General features: G+C 48.2%; 1 protein-coding gene across 3 annotated transcripts in view; it reads left to right on the top strand.

The window, feature by feature from the left end:
* Positions 1–17149, top strand: part of PLXNA4 (plexin A4) — a 481037-nt gene that overhangs the window by 357122 nt on the left and 106766 nt on the right. For all 3 annotated transcript variants that reach the window (XM_006047726.4, XM_025291543.3, XM_025291544.3), the window contains one exon: positions 10850–10950. In XM_006047726.4, coding sequence (XP_006047788.2) covers positions 10850–10950 — 101 coding nt within the window. The remainder of the gene's footprint in view (positions 1–10849; positions 10951–17149) is intronic.

The following is a 17149-nucleotide window of genomic DNA, read 5'->3' as shown; positions in this document are numbered from 1 at the left end:
TTGGTAGCCATGTGGCCCTGGACAAACCCTGCAGCAGCTGAGCTTCACCTGAAAAAGTGAGGGGACTGGCAGCTAGGTTGTTTTTGGCTGTCCCCCTTCTTTGGCCACCTGATGCTCAGAGCCGACTCATTGGAAAAGACCCTGGTGCTGGGAAAGACTGAAGACAGGAGGAGAAGGGGCGATAGAGGAGGAGATTGTTGGCTGACGTTACTGCCTCAATGGACCTGAGTTTGAACAAGCTCTGCGAGATAGTGAAGGACAGGGAATCTTGGCATGCTGCAGTCCATGGGGTCACAAATAGTCACACATGACTTAGAGACAGAACAACAAGAACACCCCCCTTCTGTTATTAACCCTGTGAAACACCCCTCCAATCCTGGGTAACTTTGCACTCACATGTTGGGTGCGGGGTCTTTCTGGGCAGGACGTGGGTGTGCTGACTGCCCATCTCCTCTATCAGATGCACCGGATTGGTCCACCTTGCAGGGTCTCCTGAGCTCATTGTGAATGAGAGCCCAGAGAGGGCCAAGAATTTGACCTTTACTCAAAGCGACAAACTTGTGGCAATAATCCAGAAATTATAGATTTGAGGGGAGGGTAACCAAGACTGTCAAGTCATTGATCTCTATGGGGTCCTTGGGATATGTAGGAGCTTGACAGGAACCACGTTCATTTCTTCATTCATTCGTGAATGGAAGCCTTCACTCTCTTGCTCATTAATTCTCATTTGCTGTGCCTGAGCTGAGAACCAAGTGTGGTGGGCTAAAGATGACTTTGCACTACCCCTCAGGGGGGCATTTCACCTGAGAAGAATGCTGGAAGAGTAGTTCTTGACATTGCACTAACTTGTTTGTATCTGTCATCTCAATGCATCCCCAAAACAACCCTTCAGGGTGCTCCCTCTCATCCCTAGATAAGGGAAAGGAGACTCAAAGAGGTTAAGTAAATTGTCCAAGTCATACAGGAAGTGGCGGATCCAGGATTCAAATCCAGGTTTGCCTTTCCCCCAAATCTCTGCTTCTACTTGGCTCTGAGAGAAAGGATTCCAAACTCTGTTGTCCTCTCCAACCATGCTTAAAAGGAGCCAAGGGACCTACCTGGAAAAGGAGGGTTTGCTGAGACCTGCTGTTGGCCTCTTTTTAGGGTGCCTAGTCAATGATAGACCTCTTTGCCCCCGTGAAGGGGCCCCTTGGCCCCTGAATTCAGCCAAACCTTCCTCATTTACAGTCAGCAGCCTCCAATGCTATGGAATTCTCAACCCTGGAACCTGGGTTCGGTGGGGAGACTAGTGGTTTCTCAGTGCCCTGACCTGTGTGCAGGCAATGGGTATGTGCTGGCCGGATGCAGGCTGCCCCGGCTTCATTTCAGTTTCCACCTTGGCCGCCGCCCTGCTGTGTGACCTTGGGCAAGCTGCTCAGCCTCTCTGGGTTGTGGCTTTTCCATCTGTGCAGCAGGGAAAGGGATGGCTCCTCGCTTGGTGAGGGGTCTGGCTGAAGAGAAGGCAGGCCATTGTGGCTCAGCCCACACCAGGAGGCGCGAGGGTCGGGTAATTTCTCAAGGCTGCAGAAATTGCGCGGAGCGCTCCTGGCCCAGCTACTGCCATTTGCTAATGAGGAGCAGCATATGTTGATGATTCCGGCGTCAAGCTCGCTCCTTGGCTGTCCGAGTTCCCAGAGCAAACTGGCTTCCTATTAGGCATTTATACTTATTAATAGCAGCAAATTGCAGCCCTCCACAACATCTGCTACTTTTTATTTGCAAAGAGCTTCCCAGACTATTTGTATTAGTAGTATTTTGTGACGGATTCTCTGAGGTAGAGGAGGCCTGGGTCCTCCGATCTGAAAACAAGACCAGGGAGGCATAAGGAAGGGAGAGGGTTTGTCCAAGGTCACCCAGACACCCAGAAGGGATGAGAGCTTGGGACTTCAGCCCCCCAAGCCTCGTGCTCTGGGGCTGTCATCCTTGCTAGTTATGAGTATTTATGAACGAACTTGACCCCAGAACCCCCTGCCGAGAGGCAGGTGGGGACAGTGGTGACGATGCCCTTGATCCTGGGCATCAGTCTGCTCTCAAGTAAGTGAGGCCCCTGCTGAATGAGCCCGCTGGCCGGAAGGCAAGCAGAAGAAATTGCAAAGTTCAAGGCAAATTATTCCTGAGGAGCTTTTATTACTGCCAAGTAGATAAAATCATTTCCTGGCACTGGAGCCACCAGGAGGTCAGAACAGAGGGTCCTGCAAGCATCCATGCTTCCAGTCAGCTCTCCACCTCTGCAGAGCCATAGTCTCTGTCCAGAGTCTTTTCAGGCATTTTGCTCAGGGCCCGTGCCTCCCTGAGGTCTACAGATCTATGGTCATAGAGAGTTTGGTCAGCACAGGATATACTAGGAAGATTCATTTGTCAAGTTGGTCCCAGTTTTTAATAATCTCTCCCACATGGTACCAAATGCATATAACCTGAGTGTTTAGGTAGACCTGTCTGGTGCTCAGGATTGAAACTACCTGTACCACATTGCCACCTTACCCCTCCCCATTCAGCCTCTCCCCTTCACACCTTTGCACCCAGGTGTGACTTTCTTTCTGCGTATCAGACCTGTGTATCAGTCAGCTATTGTCCCCAAAACGCTGTGTAACAAACCACCCCCAAACTCAGTAGCATATAACAGTAAGCATTGATTCTCATTCTCACAGACCTGCAGATCCTTTGCACATCAGCTGATCTAGGCTAAGTGAGGCAGTTCTGCTTGAAGCTGCCACAGCAGCTGGATTCCTTTCCTTTCTGGGGGTTGAGTTCAGGTCTCTCCACATGGGTTCATTTTGCAGAAGAGGAAGCGGCTACCTGGGGAAGCTCTCTTCATGGCAGTGGCAGAAGCATGGAGGGCAAGACCAAGCACATGGGCATATCTCAAACCTTTGCCCTGTGCTTGCTGCCATCCCCTGGGCCAGATTCAGTCCTGAGGCCAAGCCCAAGGTCAAAGGGTGGGAAGAACACTCCACCTCTCCATTCACCATGAGGTCAGGTAGGAATAAGCATGAGGGTGTCAGAGGCTACTTTAGGGAAGTAAAGAGTTGGGCCTCAGAACACAGTCTGCCAGAGCCTGTGGCCAGCCTTCTGACCCCAGCCTCTCTTGCCAGTCTGCCAAGTGGAGAAATACCTGCCACCTCTGAGCAAAGGTACTTGGCTTCCCTGGTGGCTCAGCTGGTAAAGAATCTGCCTGCAATGCGGGAGACCTGGGTTCAATCCCTGGGTTTGGAAGATCCCCTGGAGAAGGGAAAGGCTACCCACTCCAGTATTCTGCCCTGGAGAATTCCATGGACTGTATAGTCCATGGGGTTGCAAAGAGTCGGACGTGGACACGACTGAGTGACTTTCACTTTCTAAGCAAAGAGGATATGAGTGACTGTGTTCCAGGCACCTGGAGTGACAGGAAATAAACACAGCTTCCTGGACCAGTGCTCAGCCACCACAAGTTCATGTCCTGGCAGTGAGGGGCTTAGAGGCCATCAAGGGGAGACAGGGCTCTGCAAAACCCCTTCATAGCTCCATGACAGCAGAAACAAAGCCTGGAGAGGCAATCACAGGCCACCAAAGGAAGTACTTAGGCTTTCCCGAGACCATGATGCTAACACCCATACGTATTGCTGAGTTAATAATTTTCTACACAAGGACGGACTGTCCCCAACTCTCCTTCCTTTGCCTGGGGACAGGAGACGGAACAGCACAGGGGACGGTGGACCATGCACAGCATCCCCACAGGTTGACAGCTCACAGCAGCCTCTCGGAGTTTCTTAATGCATCATCTTGCCTCATTTTTTTCTTTTTTGACAATTTTGAAGGAAATTGGGTACTTACAAAGCCTTTGGACATTTAAATTAACTCCCACCATCAGGCTCAGTGTATCTACTGTAGCATTAGCATCCAATTATAAGAGGAGAGATGGAGCAATAACTCACATTTAGACCGGAATGTCAAATGCTTAAACAAATTAGAGGTATACACACAGACTGGATGCTCTATGTATGGAACATTCTTGAATGTAATCAGCAGAACAGCAGGCACCCTTTGGAAAGTTAACGGTAACAGGCAGAGTGGGACCCTACTGCTGGAGGAAAGCATCTTTCAGAATATCAGGGAAACCAGACAGGGGCTGGGCTGTAGGGGCCAGAACTCAAGGCAACTGCGAAAATTCCTCCAACTGCCAAGAGCACACCCAGGCCCCAGGCCCAGCAGAGAATAGGTTCCATTGATTAGAGTGAAGAAGCTGATAAAGACCAAGGTCATGAATTGAACTCCTGTGTGGGCTCCTTTGCTCTGCTGTCAGTCACTCCTTGTCTTCCTATCCTGGGTCATTGTTTTGTAACTTCATGGTCTTGTTCATGGGGCTGGACAGATAAAAGATGATGAGTCTATTGAGCATAGTTTCAAAGCAGACACAACTACACTGTATTATTTAGGGAAGTTTACCTTGGTGGTCAAAGGATAGAGCAAACCATTGTGATTCCCAGGAAGGTCATGGAGGGGAGATAGAGATGAGCATGCAGATGCTCCTGGTCATAATTAGGGATGAGAAATGCTGAGGCAGAGGCTGAATTTGAGGACAATTTGATAAAACCAGGGGCCATTTGACCACACAGAAAGTGTGTGAATTCTAAACCTCTCCCCTGTGCCTCTTGGAAGGGGTGAGATGTGAAGCATAGTTCTGGATGGAACAAGACTAAGACATTATTTTTCCAAATCAGGAAACAGAGGTGCAGAGCTTGAGAGTGACAGGTCCACTTACATGACAATACACGATAAGAGACATTCATCCCAAATTCTTTTGTCCATTTGAGATTAAATTGAATAATGATGCCTATCTTTTCACTCAAGGATCTCAGAATATTTCATGCATATGAATTTATTATCAGTCTACTAACAGAAAGCTTCTCCCCCTTGATCCAGGCTCCTAGGCAGGAAATAGGTGTTCTTATATCCAGCCAATAGTGTTTTTTAAAATTTTTCATTAGGGTAAAATACACCTCACATAAATTTGCCATCTTATCCATTTTAGGTGTTTGGTAGCATCAAGTGCATTCTTCTTGTGCTACAACCCTTTCTTCCCAAACTGCCTGCTGCTGCTGCTAAGTCACTTCAGTCGTGTCCAACTCTGTGCAACCACATAGATGGCAGCCTAGCAGGCTCCCCTGTCCCTGGGATTCTCCAGGGAAGAACACTGGAGTGGGTTGCCATTTCCTTCTCCAATGCAAGAAAGTGAAAAGTGAAAGTGAAGTCGTTCAGTCGTGTCTGACTCTTAGCGACCCCATGGACTGCAGCCTACCAGGCTCCTCTGCCCTTGGGATTTTCCAGGCGAGAGTACTGGAGTGGGTTGCCATTGCCTTCTCCGCTCAAACTGCCTATTAAATACTAACTCCCCATTCCCTTTCCCTCAGCCCCTGGCAGCCACTTTTTATTTTCTGTCTCTATGGATTTGACTATTCTGGATCTCATATAAGTGGCATCATGCAATATTTGTCTTTTTGTGACTGACTTATTTCACTTAGAATAATGTTTTTAAGGTTCATCCATGCTGTAGTCTGAATTTCCTTCCTTTCTGAGGCTGAATAATGTTTAATTGTGTGTATATTCCACATTTTATTTATCCATTCATTTTTTTTTTTATCCATTTCAGTATCCATTCATCTGTCCATGGGTACTTGGGTATCTACCTTCAGGCTATAGTGAATAATGTTGCTATGAATATTGGTGTATAAGTTCAAGTCCCTGCTTTCAATTCTTTGGGAATATGTACCCAGAAGTAGAATTACTAGATAGTATGATAAATTCTAAGTTTAGTTTTTTGAGGAACTGCCAAACTGCCCAATAGGTTTTTGCCTAAAGCTGACAGAATGGGTCAGGAAGACTGCCCCTCCTTCCACCCCAGGAGCCCCACTCTCTCCCAGCATGGTGTAGACACAGACCAAGGTCCTGAGAGGCAGTGGCTGGTGGGGTGTGGTGCTCCTGTCTCTAGAAGCAACGAGGGGGCAATTTCACCTCTAAGTCAGCACCTGTCCTAGAGTCCAGAGGCCAGGGGAGACAGCCCTCTCTCGTCTGTGGTCTCTGAGACCATCCACCTCTAGGGTCCACTCATCTCTAGATATGTCACGTTGCTATCTGACTTGTTCTCCAAGCAGAAGCCCCTCTCCATGACTTTCTTTTTTCACCTCTTCCTGTGGTCTGAATTCCCTCACTCGGTTAATTAGCATGCCTGGCACTGTAGCTGAAGACTTTAATCAGCGTGGGGTGCTTTTAATTAATCGTGGCTCTGCATCTGGAGTGGTTTGTGTTCCAGGGTCAGGAGAGGAGTGGAGATGGGGGATGGGAGAGGCAGCTTTGTTCGGTGTCAGGCACAGGTGGAGAAGTTGCATATCTGGGGAGAGAGAATCCTAGCGCCAAGGTGACTCCAAATCTGTCGACCACCTGTGCAGCTTTCTAGCAAGGTGTGGCCAGTAGCCAGAGCCGTTAGGGTACACAGATAGATGGTGGGCTAAATCTAATTTTCAAAAGCTATTTAAAGTGTCAGGCAAATTTCTGATGCTGTCCAGATTACATGGGGTGGGGAGTGAGGCAAAGCAATGATGTAGATTGGGAGTTATGGGGTCCCCCTTGGAGAGGTGGTCATGCTGGAGAATACTGCCTGAAAGTGGGACTTTGGACGTTTCTCTGAGCCTGGCTTTCTTTGGGAAAGTCCTGCAAAGGCGAAGGGAGGTGGCACTCAGCTTTTAAATAATGGCAGCTCTTCTATGTGGACTGTCCGAGTCCTGGTGGTTCTCCCATTTTAGCATCCGTTCTTGGAGGAGAATGGAGAAAACCTAGGTAAAATTCAGAAGAGTAATAACAAATGACTGAACATACAGGTAGAAAGAGCCTCTAAGAAAAGGTGAAAGGAAGTTAGGTAGCATAATAACTTCCCAGGACTTCCTTCTACAGGGATTGCCCTGATGAAAAGCAAAAAAAAAGTTCCTAATGGATATAATAGATGGTAGAATAAATCCCGGAAGCTGGGCCACGATGAAGCAACGGATGGTTTAGGAGCAAACATCACAGTTCAAGGAGGAAGTTCTTCTTGGCATTAAACTCCTCGCCAAGTTCATGAGGCCTAGGAAGGCTGTCAGGGCAGTTTTGGGGTGATGGGGGAGGAAGAAGTAAAGTGACAGGGTGGTAAAGAGTGAGTATTAATGACAACTTTCCTTTCTCGGTCGGCTTTTCTGATCTCTTTCACCATCCTGTAACTGGCTGGGGAATTAGAACTACTAACCTGTCAGATCGTAGACTTTCAAGGGACTTGTGATCCATGCTGTTACTGTGTACTTTTACTTAGACACCCCCCCCCTCCCCGCCCCAAGCTTGGGCTTCCCTGATAGCTCAGAGGGTAAATAAATTGCCTGCAATGCCAGAGACCTGAGTTCAATCCCTGGGTGGGGAAGATCCCCTGAAGGAGGAAATGGCAACCCACTCCAGTATTCTTGCCTGGAGAATCCCATGGATGGAGGAGCCTGGCAGGCTACACACAGTCCATGGGGTTGCAAAGAGTTGGACACGACTGAGCAACTAACACTACTGATGACAAAGATGACAGTAATAAAAACTTTCGCTTATGATGTGTTTGATCATTCATAAAGTGAAAGGAAGTGAAAGTGTTAGTCATTCAGTAGTGTCCAAAATTGATGGGGGCTCTGTGAATTGATGGGGATCTTTATCTCCATGTTGAAAGATACGGGAAAAAATGGGACTCAGAGACAATAAGATCTCATTGCCAGTAAATAGTGAAACCAGGATTTGAACCCAGCTCCAAAGGCTCATACACTCTTTCCAACCAAACGTAAATGACTCTTGTTTAAAATCAACAGAGGAGAGGCTTTACAATTCCAAATGGTGGTTTTGTTGTTCAGTCGCTAAGTCATGTCTGATTCATGGCAACCCCAAGAACTTTAGCATGCCAGGCCTCCCTGTCCTTCACTATATCCCAGAGTTTGCTCAAACTCATGTGCATTGAATCGGTGATGCTATCTAACAATTCCGGGTAGTGATATTATTAAATACCGGTTGCAAGATGTTTTTTAGAAATGTGAATATAAAGGCTTTGGAGGAGATCAGACTCAGCAAGCAGCTGGCTTCATGTGTTGTACACCCCAGAATCCCATGGCATGGCCATCTGAGACAGATTACAGACCATGTCCCTGGGAGAAACCAAGGAGGATATTAATTAAGTTTAGACCAAGAAAATGCTTTTGATTGAGCAAGCCGTGATTTCCTCTTTAAGCCTGTGCAAAATATGGAGTGCTAGACAAGCAGCTGGAACATATGAAAACATTATTTTGTGCTTATGTTACCAACTTTCATCATCTCTGGTCCCCTTTATTACTTTTTTCATCACTAGACATCCAGTTTTGAAAGATTTTTGCCTACTAAACCAACTGTATTTATTAAGTAATAATATATTTCCTATTTTTAATATGGCAAATACATCACAGAGTATGCACACAAACAGAAATCAGCAACAATCCAATTTCCATTGGGCTTTTGGAAATATTAAGAATAGCTGTGGATCTCGTTACCACTTGTGAATTCCTAGGAGTCCATGTGCTTCGGTCTGGGTACCGTTATTCATATGCTTACATGACCAGTGTTATGCCCATTTAATGGGTAGGTAAGGAAATGAAAGAGGCAACAGGAAGCAGGTCAGTTCCTGGCTGTGTGTAGAGTCAGGGGTGTAATTTGTAAGAGGCTGATTGTCAGGATCAATTATGAAAATGGAAAGGCTGTATGTACACGGAGCTGAGGCACAGCCCAGGCTGATGGCATGAGAGGTCATAGAAGGAAAGATAAACTTCCAAATATGCAAAAAGATATCTGAGAGTGTGGAGAAAGGTCCACCAAGGCCCAGGGCAAATCTGTACAAGAGCAGGAAGCTAAAAGGTACCTTGGAAGAAGTGAACACACATGGTGGTCATTAAGATTGCCCAACGGACATGTGAGAAAACAGGAAAGATACATAAAGGGAGGAAGAAAATTAAAGTAGAAAAGAAAAAGAAATCATGTGGGATTGGAAAGTAACAATTAATGAATTATTAATTCCAAAAGAATTCTGAGACTAATTGAGCAGACTCTGGTGCCAGTTCGCCTGTGCGTGAGTTACAAGTAGCCCCTGCCAAGTGCTACATAATTTTATGGAGGCAGATGTCCCATGAAGCAGCAGGGAACACACAGCCTCTGCATTTGCTCATAAAGCACAGAGGCTCAGCCAGGTCAGGTGATTTATCCCTCACCATGTCTACTGTCTGATGGCAAGAAATTAAAAAGGATAACCAGCCTGGATGGGACGGGAGTTTAGGGGAAAATGGATATATGTGGATTCATGTATATGGAAGGCTGAGCTCCTGTGCTGTTCACCTGAAGCCATCACAACATTGTTAATGCTGTGATATAATCGCCTCTGTGTACATGCATGCTAAGTCGCTTTAGTCGAGTCCAACTCTCTGTGACCCCATGGACTGTAGCCCACTAGGCTCCTCTGTTCATGGGATTCTCCAAGCAAGAATTCAGGAGTGGGTTGCCGTGCCCTCCTCCAGGAGATCTTCCCAACCCAGGGATCAAACCTGAGTCTCTTATGTCTCCTGCATTGGTAGGTAGGTTCTTTACCACTATCTCCACCTGGGAAGCCCATAATTGCCTATACCCTAATACAAAATACAAAGTTTGAAAAAAAAAAAAGGATAAGCACATCAAATTCTTTTAGCTCAAGCTGAAAGATTAGGGAAGAAGTCCTCCACCGAGATAAAAAGGTATCCCAAATGGAAAAGAATGATTACCAAAAAATAGGACCTTTTTGTAAAGAAGAAACTGGTAAAAGTGGAGAAGAAAGACCAAGGCTCTAGGATGAAAATTAAAATTCCATTTGATCCTGTGTATCATTATTAAGATTTGATCCTGTGTATCATTATTAAGATTTGATCCTGTGTATCATTATTAAGTACCTCCTATCTCTCAGGCCCTGAGAAATCATGTCAGAAGACATTGGGGCAAAGCTATGTTGGAGAACAAAGAAATTCAACAGATCTTTATGGGGATGCAGGAAATAGAAGCATTTGGGCTAAACAGAAATGTCATGTGGAACATTTTACATTACCAAGCGGCTGGTGAAAGTGAAGATAAAGTTTTGGGGTTGGAGAGGAAGCCTCTAGTCATGAAAAGAATGTGGGTAGGAAGAGAAATAGCAACAGCTGCTCTTTAAAAGCACCAGAGTGAACAACTCTGCCAGCCAGTTGGCCAACATTATGAGAAAGAGCGTGGGCAGATGATAGCATGAAGCGAGCGGATTACACCTTGTTACAGAGAGAGAGGAAGGTACTGGATTTGGGTGCAATGCTCTCCGGAACCACAAAAATGATGAAACTTGAAGGAGAAGGTCTGGGAAGGGGGGTGAAAGAGAAACATGAATGGAGAAAGAAGAAGCATCTATGGTGATTACATTGATAAGAGAGAAATGTGTGATGAATTGCATGTTTGTAGCGCTATTTGAGGGTTTGGATCGTGGGGAAATTTAAATGTACAGGATATAAATATCTTTGATAACAATGTGATATAAATTCTTTGGCGTCTATTCCCAGGGACTTCTAAGAAAATAACCAATGCTTATGCAGCCATCTGCTCAAATACAATCCCTCCAGGTCCCTTTCGGATCTGGGGTTCTAGGCCCCTACCTGCTACTGCACAGTCTTAGATGATACCCCCGACGAGATAACATCAATTCCTGGTAGACTACAGGCTGTTCTACAAAATCTTGACCTCTGCCTCTCCTGTGGTCCTGCCCTAGCTCACCAGAGTCCCTGTGGAGTCCTGTGGTCAGTATCAGAGCTGCAGCGAGTGCCTTGGCTCGGGCGACCCCCACTGTGGCTGGTGTGTGCTCCACAACACGTGAGTACCTCTGGGCAGTTTCCTCTTGCTTCCCACATCCCCAGGTAATTCTCTTCCTCTTCGTCTTCTTCTCTGTCACTGCTCTCCTACGATTTGACCTCTCTCTTCTCTTCCTCTCTTTTCTTACTCTTCCTCCCTTGTATCCTTTGTAAATCTTATCTCCCTTCTTGTGTTCTGACTTCACTTTAAATTGTTAACTTCCCATAAAAATGTATGGAAATGTCAACGTGGGAATGGTGATGAGTCAGGATATGGGGTCACCTGGGATCATTACACTCTAAGGGGCTGGAGGGAGATCTCTGGACATTTGTGGTTGCAATTTGACTGCAGACTGACCTTCCAGGGCTGAAGAGCAAGAAAAAGGCATTGGACTCTTTTTCTCCAGGCTTACGTGGGCCACTAAATCATCTATGTGATTAGTGATTCAACAGTCACTGAACAGACTTCAGTGTCTCCCCAGAATCTTCTGGTATTTGAGGGTTAAGTTCAAGTGTGTAGCACCTAAAGGCTCTCCTTGGGGCTGTCCGAATATTCAACTGACTGTCCGAGCGCCCTGAGCCTGGGGTTACAAGACCAGTGGGTGAAACTCTGCCATGGTGTTGCCACTCCCACCCTGTGCGTCTTCCTTGCTGGCTCCGTTTGACCCTCCAGAAGTGGAAAGGAGGCCATGGTGCACAGTGGAGGCAAATGGATCCTGATAAATGACCTGAGGGGTGAAAGTAGGGTATAGATAACCACCCAGACACATGGGGAAAGCTGAAAGCCTTTCTCAGTGGGATCCAAAGACCCTTGGCCTTGGCATGGCTGACCGGCAAAACCATCAGTAGTTGGGTCCCACTCAGTGGAACTTGGTCCCAGTCAAGCTTTCATTGCAGGAACCCCAGGCTTCTAGTTAACAGTTGAAACCTAACATGCTAAGAGTTGGATATGTGTATGCGTGCATGCTAAGTCGCTTCCATTGTGTCTGACTCTTTGCAACGCCATGGACTTTAGCCTGCCAGGCTCCTCATCCATGGGATTCTCCAGGCAAAAATACTGGACACAAGTACCATAAATTTAAAAAAAAAAAAAGATTTTTTACTAAGAGCCTGAACTGTATGTGACCAATGACATTTACCAGTCATTTCCAACTATAAGAAGGTGGAGGCAGGGTCCTGCCTCACTCTACCCCAGGAGTGCCTCTGAAAGTTACAGTAACCTGTTAAATTCTAACACATCCTGCCCAAAGGGCCCAGGGTGGGCAACTTCCCTTCTTTGGGTGACAGTCTCAGGCATCACAAGACCTTGAGTTTGCTAAGGAAAGGTTTGAAAGTCCTCAGGCATACTGTGGGGGTGGGAAAAAATGGAGGCCCATTGACCTACCCTGAAATACACATAGCTCAGAGATGACCGGAAAGCTGGGTAGAGGCACATACTCAAAGCTGTGTATCCTAACAGAACAGTGATGCCTGAGACTGGCCGGCATGCAGAGGATGGGAAAGACTGCATTCAGAAGCCAGATCAGTTCTGATCAATGCAAAAAAGTTGCCCGGATGATATTTTACAAGGCAGCGGGGAAGTCGTTTTCTTTGTCCCACTCAGTGAGGCCTCTCAGAAAGGGGCCATGCTCCAGATTCATGGCTTCCTTAGGGGCCTTTGGCAGCTGGCGTTCAGCTCGGCCAAGGATGGCTCAGCTTCTCCTGGCATGAGGCTCTCACACCTGGCATCGTTTAAGGGCAATCAGGAAAGCTGGCCCCCTCTGACACTCTATGCCTGCGGGACCCAAAGGCCGGTCTCTGTGTCAGCTTTGATCCTGCCTGGCGATGCTGGCCCGTCCCGCATAGCACAGAGCCTTGTGAGGAGCAGTGTCCTGAGGCTCTGAGACAGTGGTACGGGGGGCTGCGAGTACTCCCACCTCCCCGCTCTAGAGCTGAGCTAAACGGAAATGACAGGAGCAGGTCCCAGAGGTGACTCCTACCTGGCCTCAGTTTCTCCTCAGTAACCTAATACCTGCCTCCTGGCAGAAAACAGGAGTGGACTGGATCCAAGGTGAAGTCCAGACAGTTCATGAAAGAGGCCACCAGCCTGCACTGGGAAGCCCAGCCGCCCTATTCTCAGCATGGCCTGAAGTAAACAGCCATGGATGTGAACTTTGGGCACCTGCTGCCAAGTCCAAACTGCACATCCCCCAGCTGTGTAGCCACCTGGGGCAGCATCCCATCTCCAGAGTGCTCTGCTGGCTCAAGGTGTGATTCTCCGTGACCTAGAGCCTCTTGGCTGTGGGAAGGACCTGGTGCTCGGGGCTGTGCTGATGTAAAGCCCAACTCCCCGGGAGCACTCAGCTCATGAGCATCCTAGACCCAAGCTGCCTGCCCTCCGTGACAATCTGTACCTGGATCCTTCCTCCCTCCCAGAGTTAATAACCAGGAGAAACCCCTGGCCCACATGGTCAGGTGGAGAAGAGTGGATCCCTGGATCTTCTAAGATGCTTTGAATCAGGATTTAATATTTAATTTACATAGAGTGAGATAAATAGATGCTCTGTGTACAGTCTGAAAATTTTTGATCAATGCATAAACCAAGGTAATCCATACCCCATCAAGATATACAATATTCTCTTATCAAGAAAAGCTATGACAAACCTAGACTGCATATTAAAAGCAGAGACATCACTTTGCCAACAAAGGTCTGTACAGTCAAAGCTATGGTTTTTCCACTAGTCATCTACTGATGTGAGAGTTGGAACATGAAGAAGGCTGAGCGCCAAAGAATTGATGCTTTCGAATTGTGGAGAAGACTCTTGAGAGTCCCTTGGACTGCAAGCAGATTAAACCAGTCAATCCTATGGGAAATCAACCTTGAATATTCATTGGAAGAACTGATGCTGAAGCTGAAGCTCCAATACTTTGGTCACCTGATGCGAGGGGCACACTCAGTGGAAAAGACCCTGATGCTGGGAAAGATTGAGGGCAGGAGATGAAGGGGATGACAGAGGATGAGATGGTTGGATGGCATCATCAACTCAATGGACGTGAGTTGGAGGATACTCTGGGAGATAGTGAGGGACTGGGAAGTCTGGCATGCTGATTTCAGGGGGGTCACGAAGAGTTGCACTCGACTTAGCAACTGAACAACAACTTCTCCGGGAAGTTCCATCATGCCCTGTCTTAATTCTTCCCAGGGGGCCTTTCTTTCTTATTTGCTTAAGTTCAGGGCAAAGCCAGACATTGCTTCTCCTAAATATGCCATTTGCATCCCTTTCATCTGAAATAGATGCCAACTGGGCATTCACAGCTGTGAATTGATAGATGAGGACTCAGGCTGAGCAGGAGGTAAGGGGGCAGGCCGGGGTTGCGCAGAGGCAGTGGGGAAGGACAAGGATGCCAGAGAACGTGTAGATGCTCCATCAGGGCACCTGAGTTTACTGGGGAGGTGAAGACTGCAGGGGTTTCATCACTTTGGAGGCTCCATGCCCATACACACAGACTTGTCCCTGTATCTCTCACACCAGCCCTGGGCCTCCTGTGCCAGGCACTCTGCTAGGCTCAGGCACACAAAGGGACCCATATTAGACCTTCTTCCTGGCAGCAAGTCCCCGGGAACCAGGCCTGTGATCCAGGGATGGGGTGAGGGTTGCAGTCTATAGTAGAATCAGCACGCTTGTCAAGTTTGCACAGCAGGCAAGACCCTGAGCTAAGTGCTGCGATTCCAGCCAGCCCACCCCAGGAAAATCCGTGCAAGAGAGCATCGGTAATGGGCTTCCTTGTGATTTCAAGATACATCCACTTTCTCTGTCACTTTTGCCAACTTTTCCCATGGTTGGAAGGGGTGAGGGGATGGGGAACTTTGCAGGAAGAGAATGACAGCAGGTGTGTGTGAGAGAGAGGGAGAGAGAGACAGAGGGAGGGACAGAAACAGACAGAGGAGCAGGAGGAGAGAGAGCATGTGTGAAGTTCAAGGAGGGGCCCCCACCAACAGGTGGCTCAGGTGGCTGAAAGGGCTGTTTGTACCAGCAAGGGCACAGGTGGGCTACAGACTGAACAAGCTTAAGAAATGTTCATGTAATTGAAACCCTCCCGCCTGTTACTCAGCACCCTCAATCAGGCCTGCCAGCCCAGTTGCACAGAGGGTCACCCCTGTTGCCCTGTCTCACAGCTCCAGATCCCAGCCCACAGGCTTGGTGGGTTCCACTGATAACAAAAGCTTCAACAAACTGGGTATCTATTTGTCCATCACCTTGAGCCTTTTTTTTTTTTTTTTTTGGCAGGGCCTCCACCCTACTGGGCCCTAGCCTATTCTGTCTTGGGTGAAGGAAAGGAAATGCGACAGCCCACCTACAGCCCTGAAGCCCAGCCTTTACTTGTCCTGGGCCTGGAACCCTCCCTCCAACCACCAGGTCCCCAGCCCCCTCTCCCACTTCCCCTCCCATGCCCAGGACAAGAAGGTAACGGGATCCCCACAGACCCATCCCCATCGATTGGCCCAGACGTTACCTTTCTTCAGCAGGGTCATCAGCGTCACCCCTGGGAGGCTCATGTAACCCAGGACATTGACAGGGGAGAGATAAGATCAGCTTTGAGAAAGCCTTTCCCTTCCCAGCCCGGGGACCCCTCCTCTTTGATGATTTCTTCTCTTGGAAGGATGCCCTCCCCAGGATGGCTTGGCATGGGTCACTCTTCAGGACTCACTTTGTATAGCTTCTGCCAAGATGGAACAAAGGAAAGGAATGAAAAAATGCTGCTACTTGGAGCAGAAGCAGTGGGTTAAACTAAGAAGAACCAGTCCACGGGCAGACCGGTCTGGGCTCAGTCTCCTCCACTATATAATGGCTGTGGCAAGAGCCATCTTACAGCCATGCCTTGAAAATTATGGAAAGGATGTGTGGGCAACCCCTGGGGGGCCGGGAAGTAGCTCTGACTTTAGTGGCAGTGTAAGCAGGGGTCGTGTGTCTGACCCAGGGCCTCCTCCATGGTCCCTGTCCCCTCCCTGTCCTCCCTGGAGGGTTCTGGCAGGGTGGCTGGGACTAACCCACTGCTGGGAAGTCTTCCTGCTTCAGGCAACCCCAACCAGCCACACCTTGTCTGAAACAGTCGTGTGTGTGTGTGTGTGTGTGTGTGGCTGTCCCAGGGCCACCTGGGAAAGGGTGGAGAGAGCAATTTGTTCCATTGTTGGTTCTTATTTTTTAGTTGCTAAGTCATGTCTGACTTTTTTGCGACCCCAGGCTCCTCTCTCCATGGAATTTCCCAGTCAAGAACACTGGAGTGGGTTGCCATTTCCTTTTCCAGGGGATCTTCCCAACCCAGGGATCGAACCCACATCCCCTGCAATGGCAGACAGGTTCTTTACCACTGAGCCACCAGGGACCAAATGTCCCCTTAGTCAAGTCCAAACTGATTCCAAAATGCAAGTCCTTTTGTGCCCCCAGGATCTCCAACTTGAATAAGGTTCCTCTTAACTTTTCTATAAAGTTCATTTGAGAGCCCCACCTCCATTCCATTTTTTCCAACCCCTTCATGTTCTAAACACAGATTCCCCAAATATTGCACTTCAAGCATGACCATCATGAAAGGTTGAGGACTAGGGAATTGCCTGTGGGGAGAGGCAAGGAGCTAGTTCTGATATCCGAGGCCTGCAGGTAGACCCACCCTGGAGGGCCTGGGGAGATGGACCAGCAATGATGTACGCCCCCCCGCTGACTCCAGTTTGGAGGCTCACCAAGTTTGGATTCACAAATAGCCCCCCTTCCAAACTGAAATTTGCTTGCCCGGCCGGCAGCCCTGGGAGTTAATATTTCTATCGCCGTATTTAGGAATTAATTTCTGGAGAACTTAATCACCACCTCTTTCTCTACCCCTCACCCCCTTCCTTCTTCCATTCCTCTCCCTTCTAATTTTCCACTTGGCTGGGAACTCTCCAGCAGTGAAAGTTCAGGCTTAGGGGAGGCGGTAGGAGCTGCTTCATTAGACAGGATAATCTCATTGGAACCACTGACTTGAATAATAACCCCTCCAGGGGCCAGGGCCTTTGTCCCCAAGGGCTTTTAGCACCTCTGGAATGGGGCTGGAGGACCCTCCGCAGAGAAACTGGAGTGAGGGGGAGAGGGAAGAGGAGCTTAGCAGGGTCGGACTCCAATCCCGGGCCTGGGCTGTCTTGCTGCGGCCCACTTCTTGCAAGTCTGTGTTCGGTGGGGGTGGCCCTGGTGCTGTCAGGAATGGTTGTC

This window comes from Bubalus bubalis, chromosome 8 (assembly GCF_019923935.1).
Source record: "Bubalus bubalis isolate 160015118507 breed Murrah chromosome 8, NDDB_SH_1, whole genome shotgun sequence".
In the NCBI taxonomy this organism is placed as follows: domain Eukaryota; kingdom Metazoa; phylum Chordata; class Mammalia; order Artiodactyla; family Bovidae; genus Bubalus; species Bubalus bubalis.
Note: the sequence above shows the minus strand (reverse complement) of the source record. Positions and strands in the feature narration are given on the sequence as shown.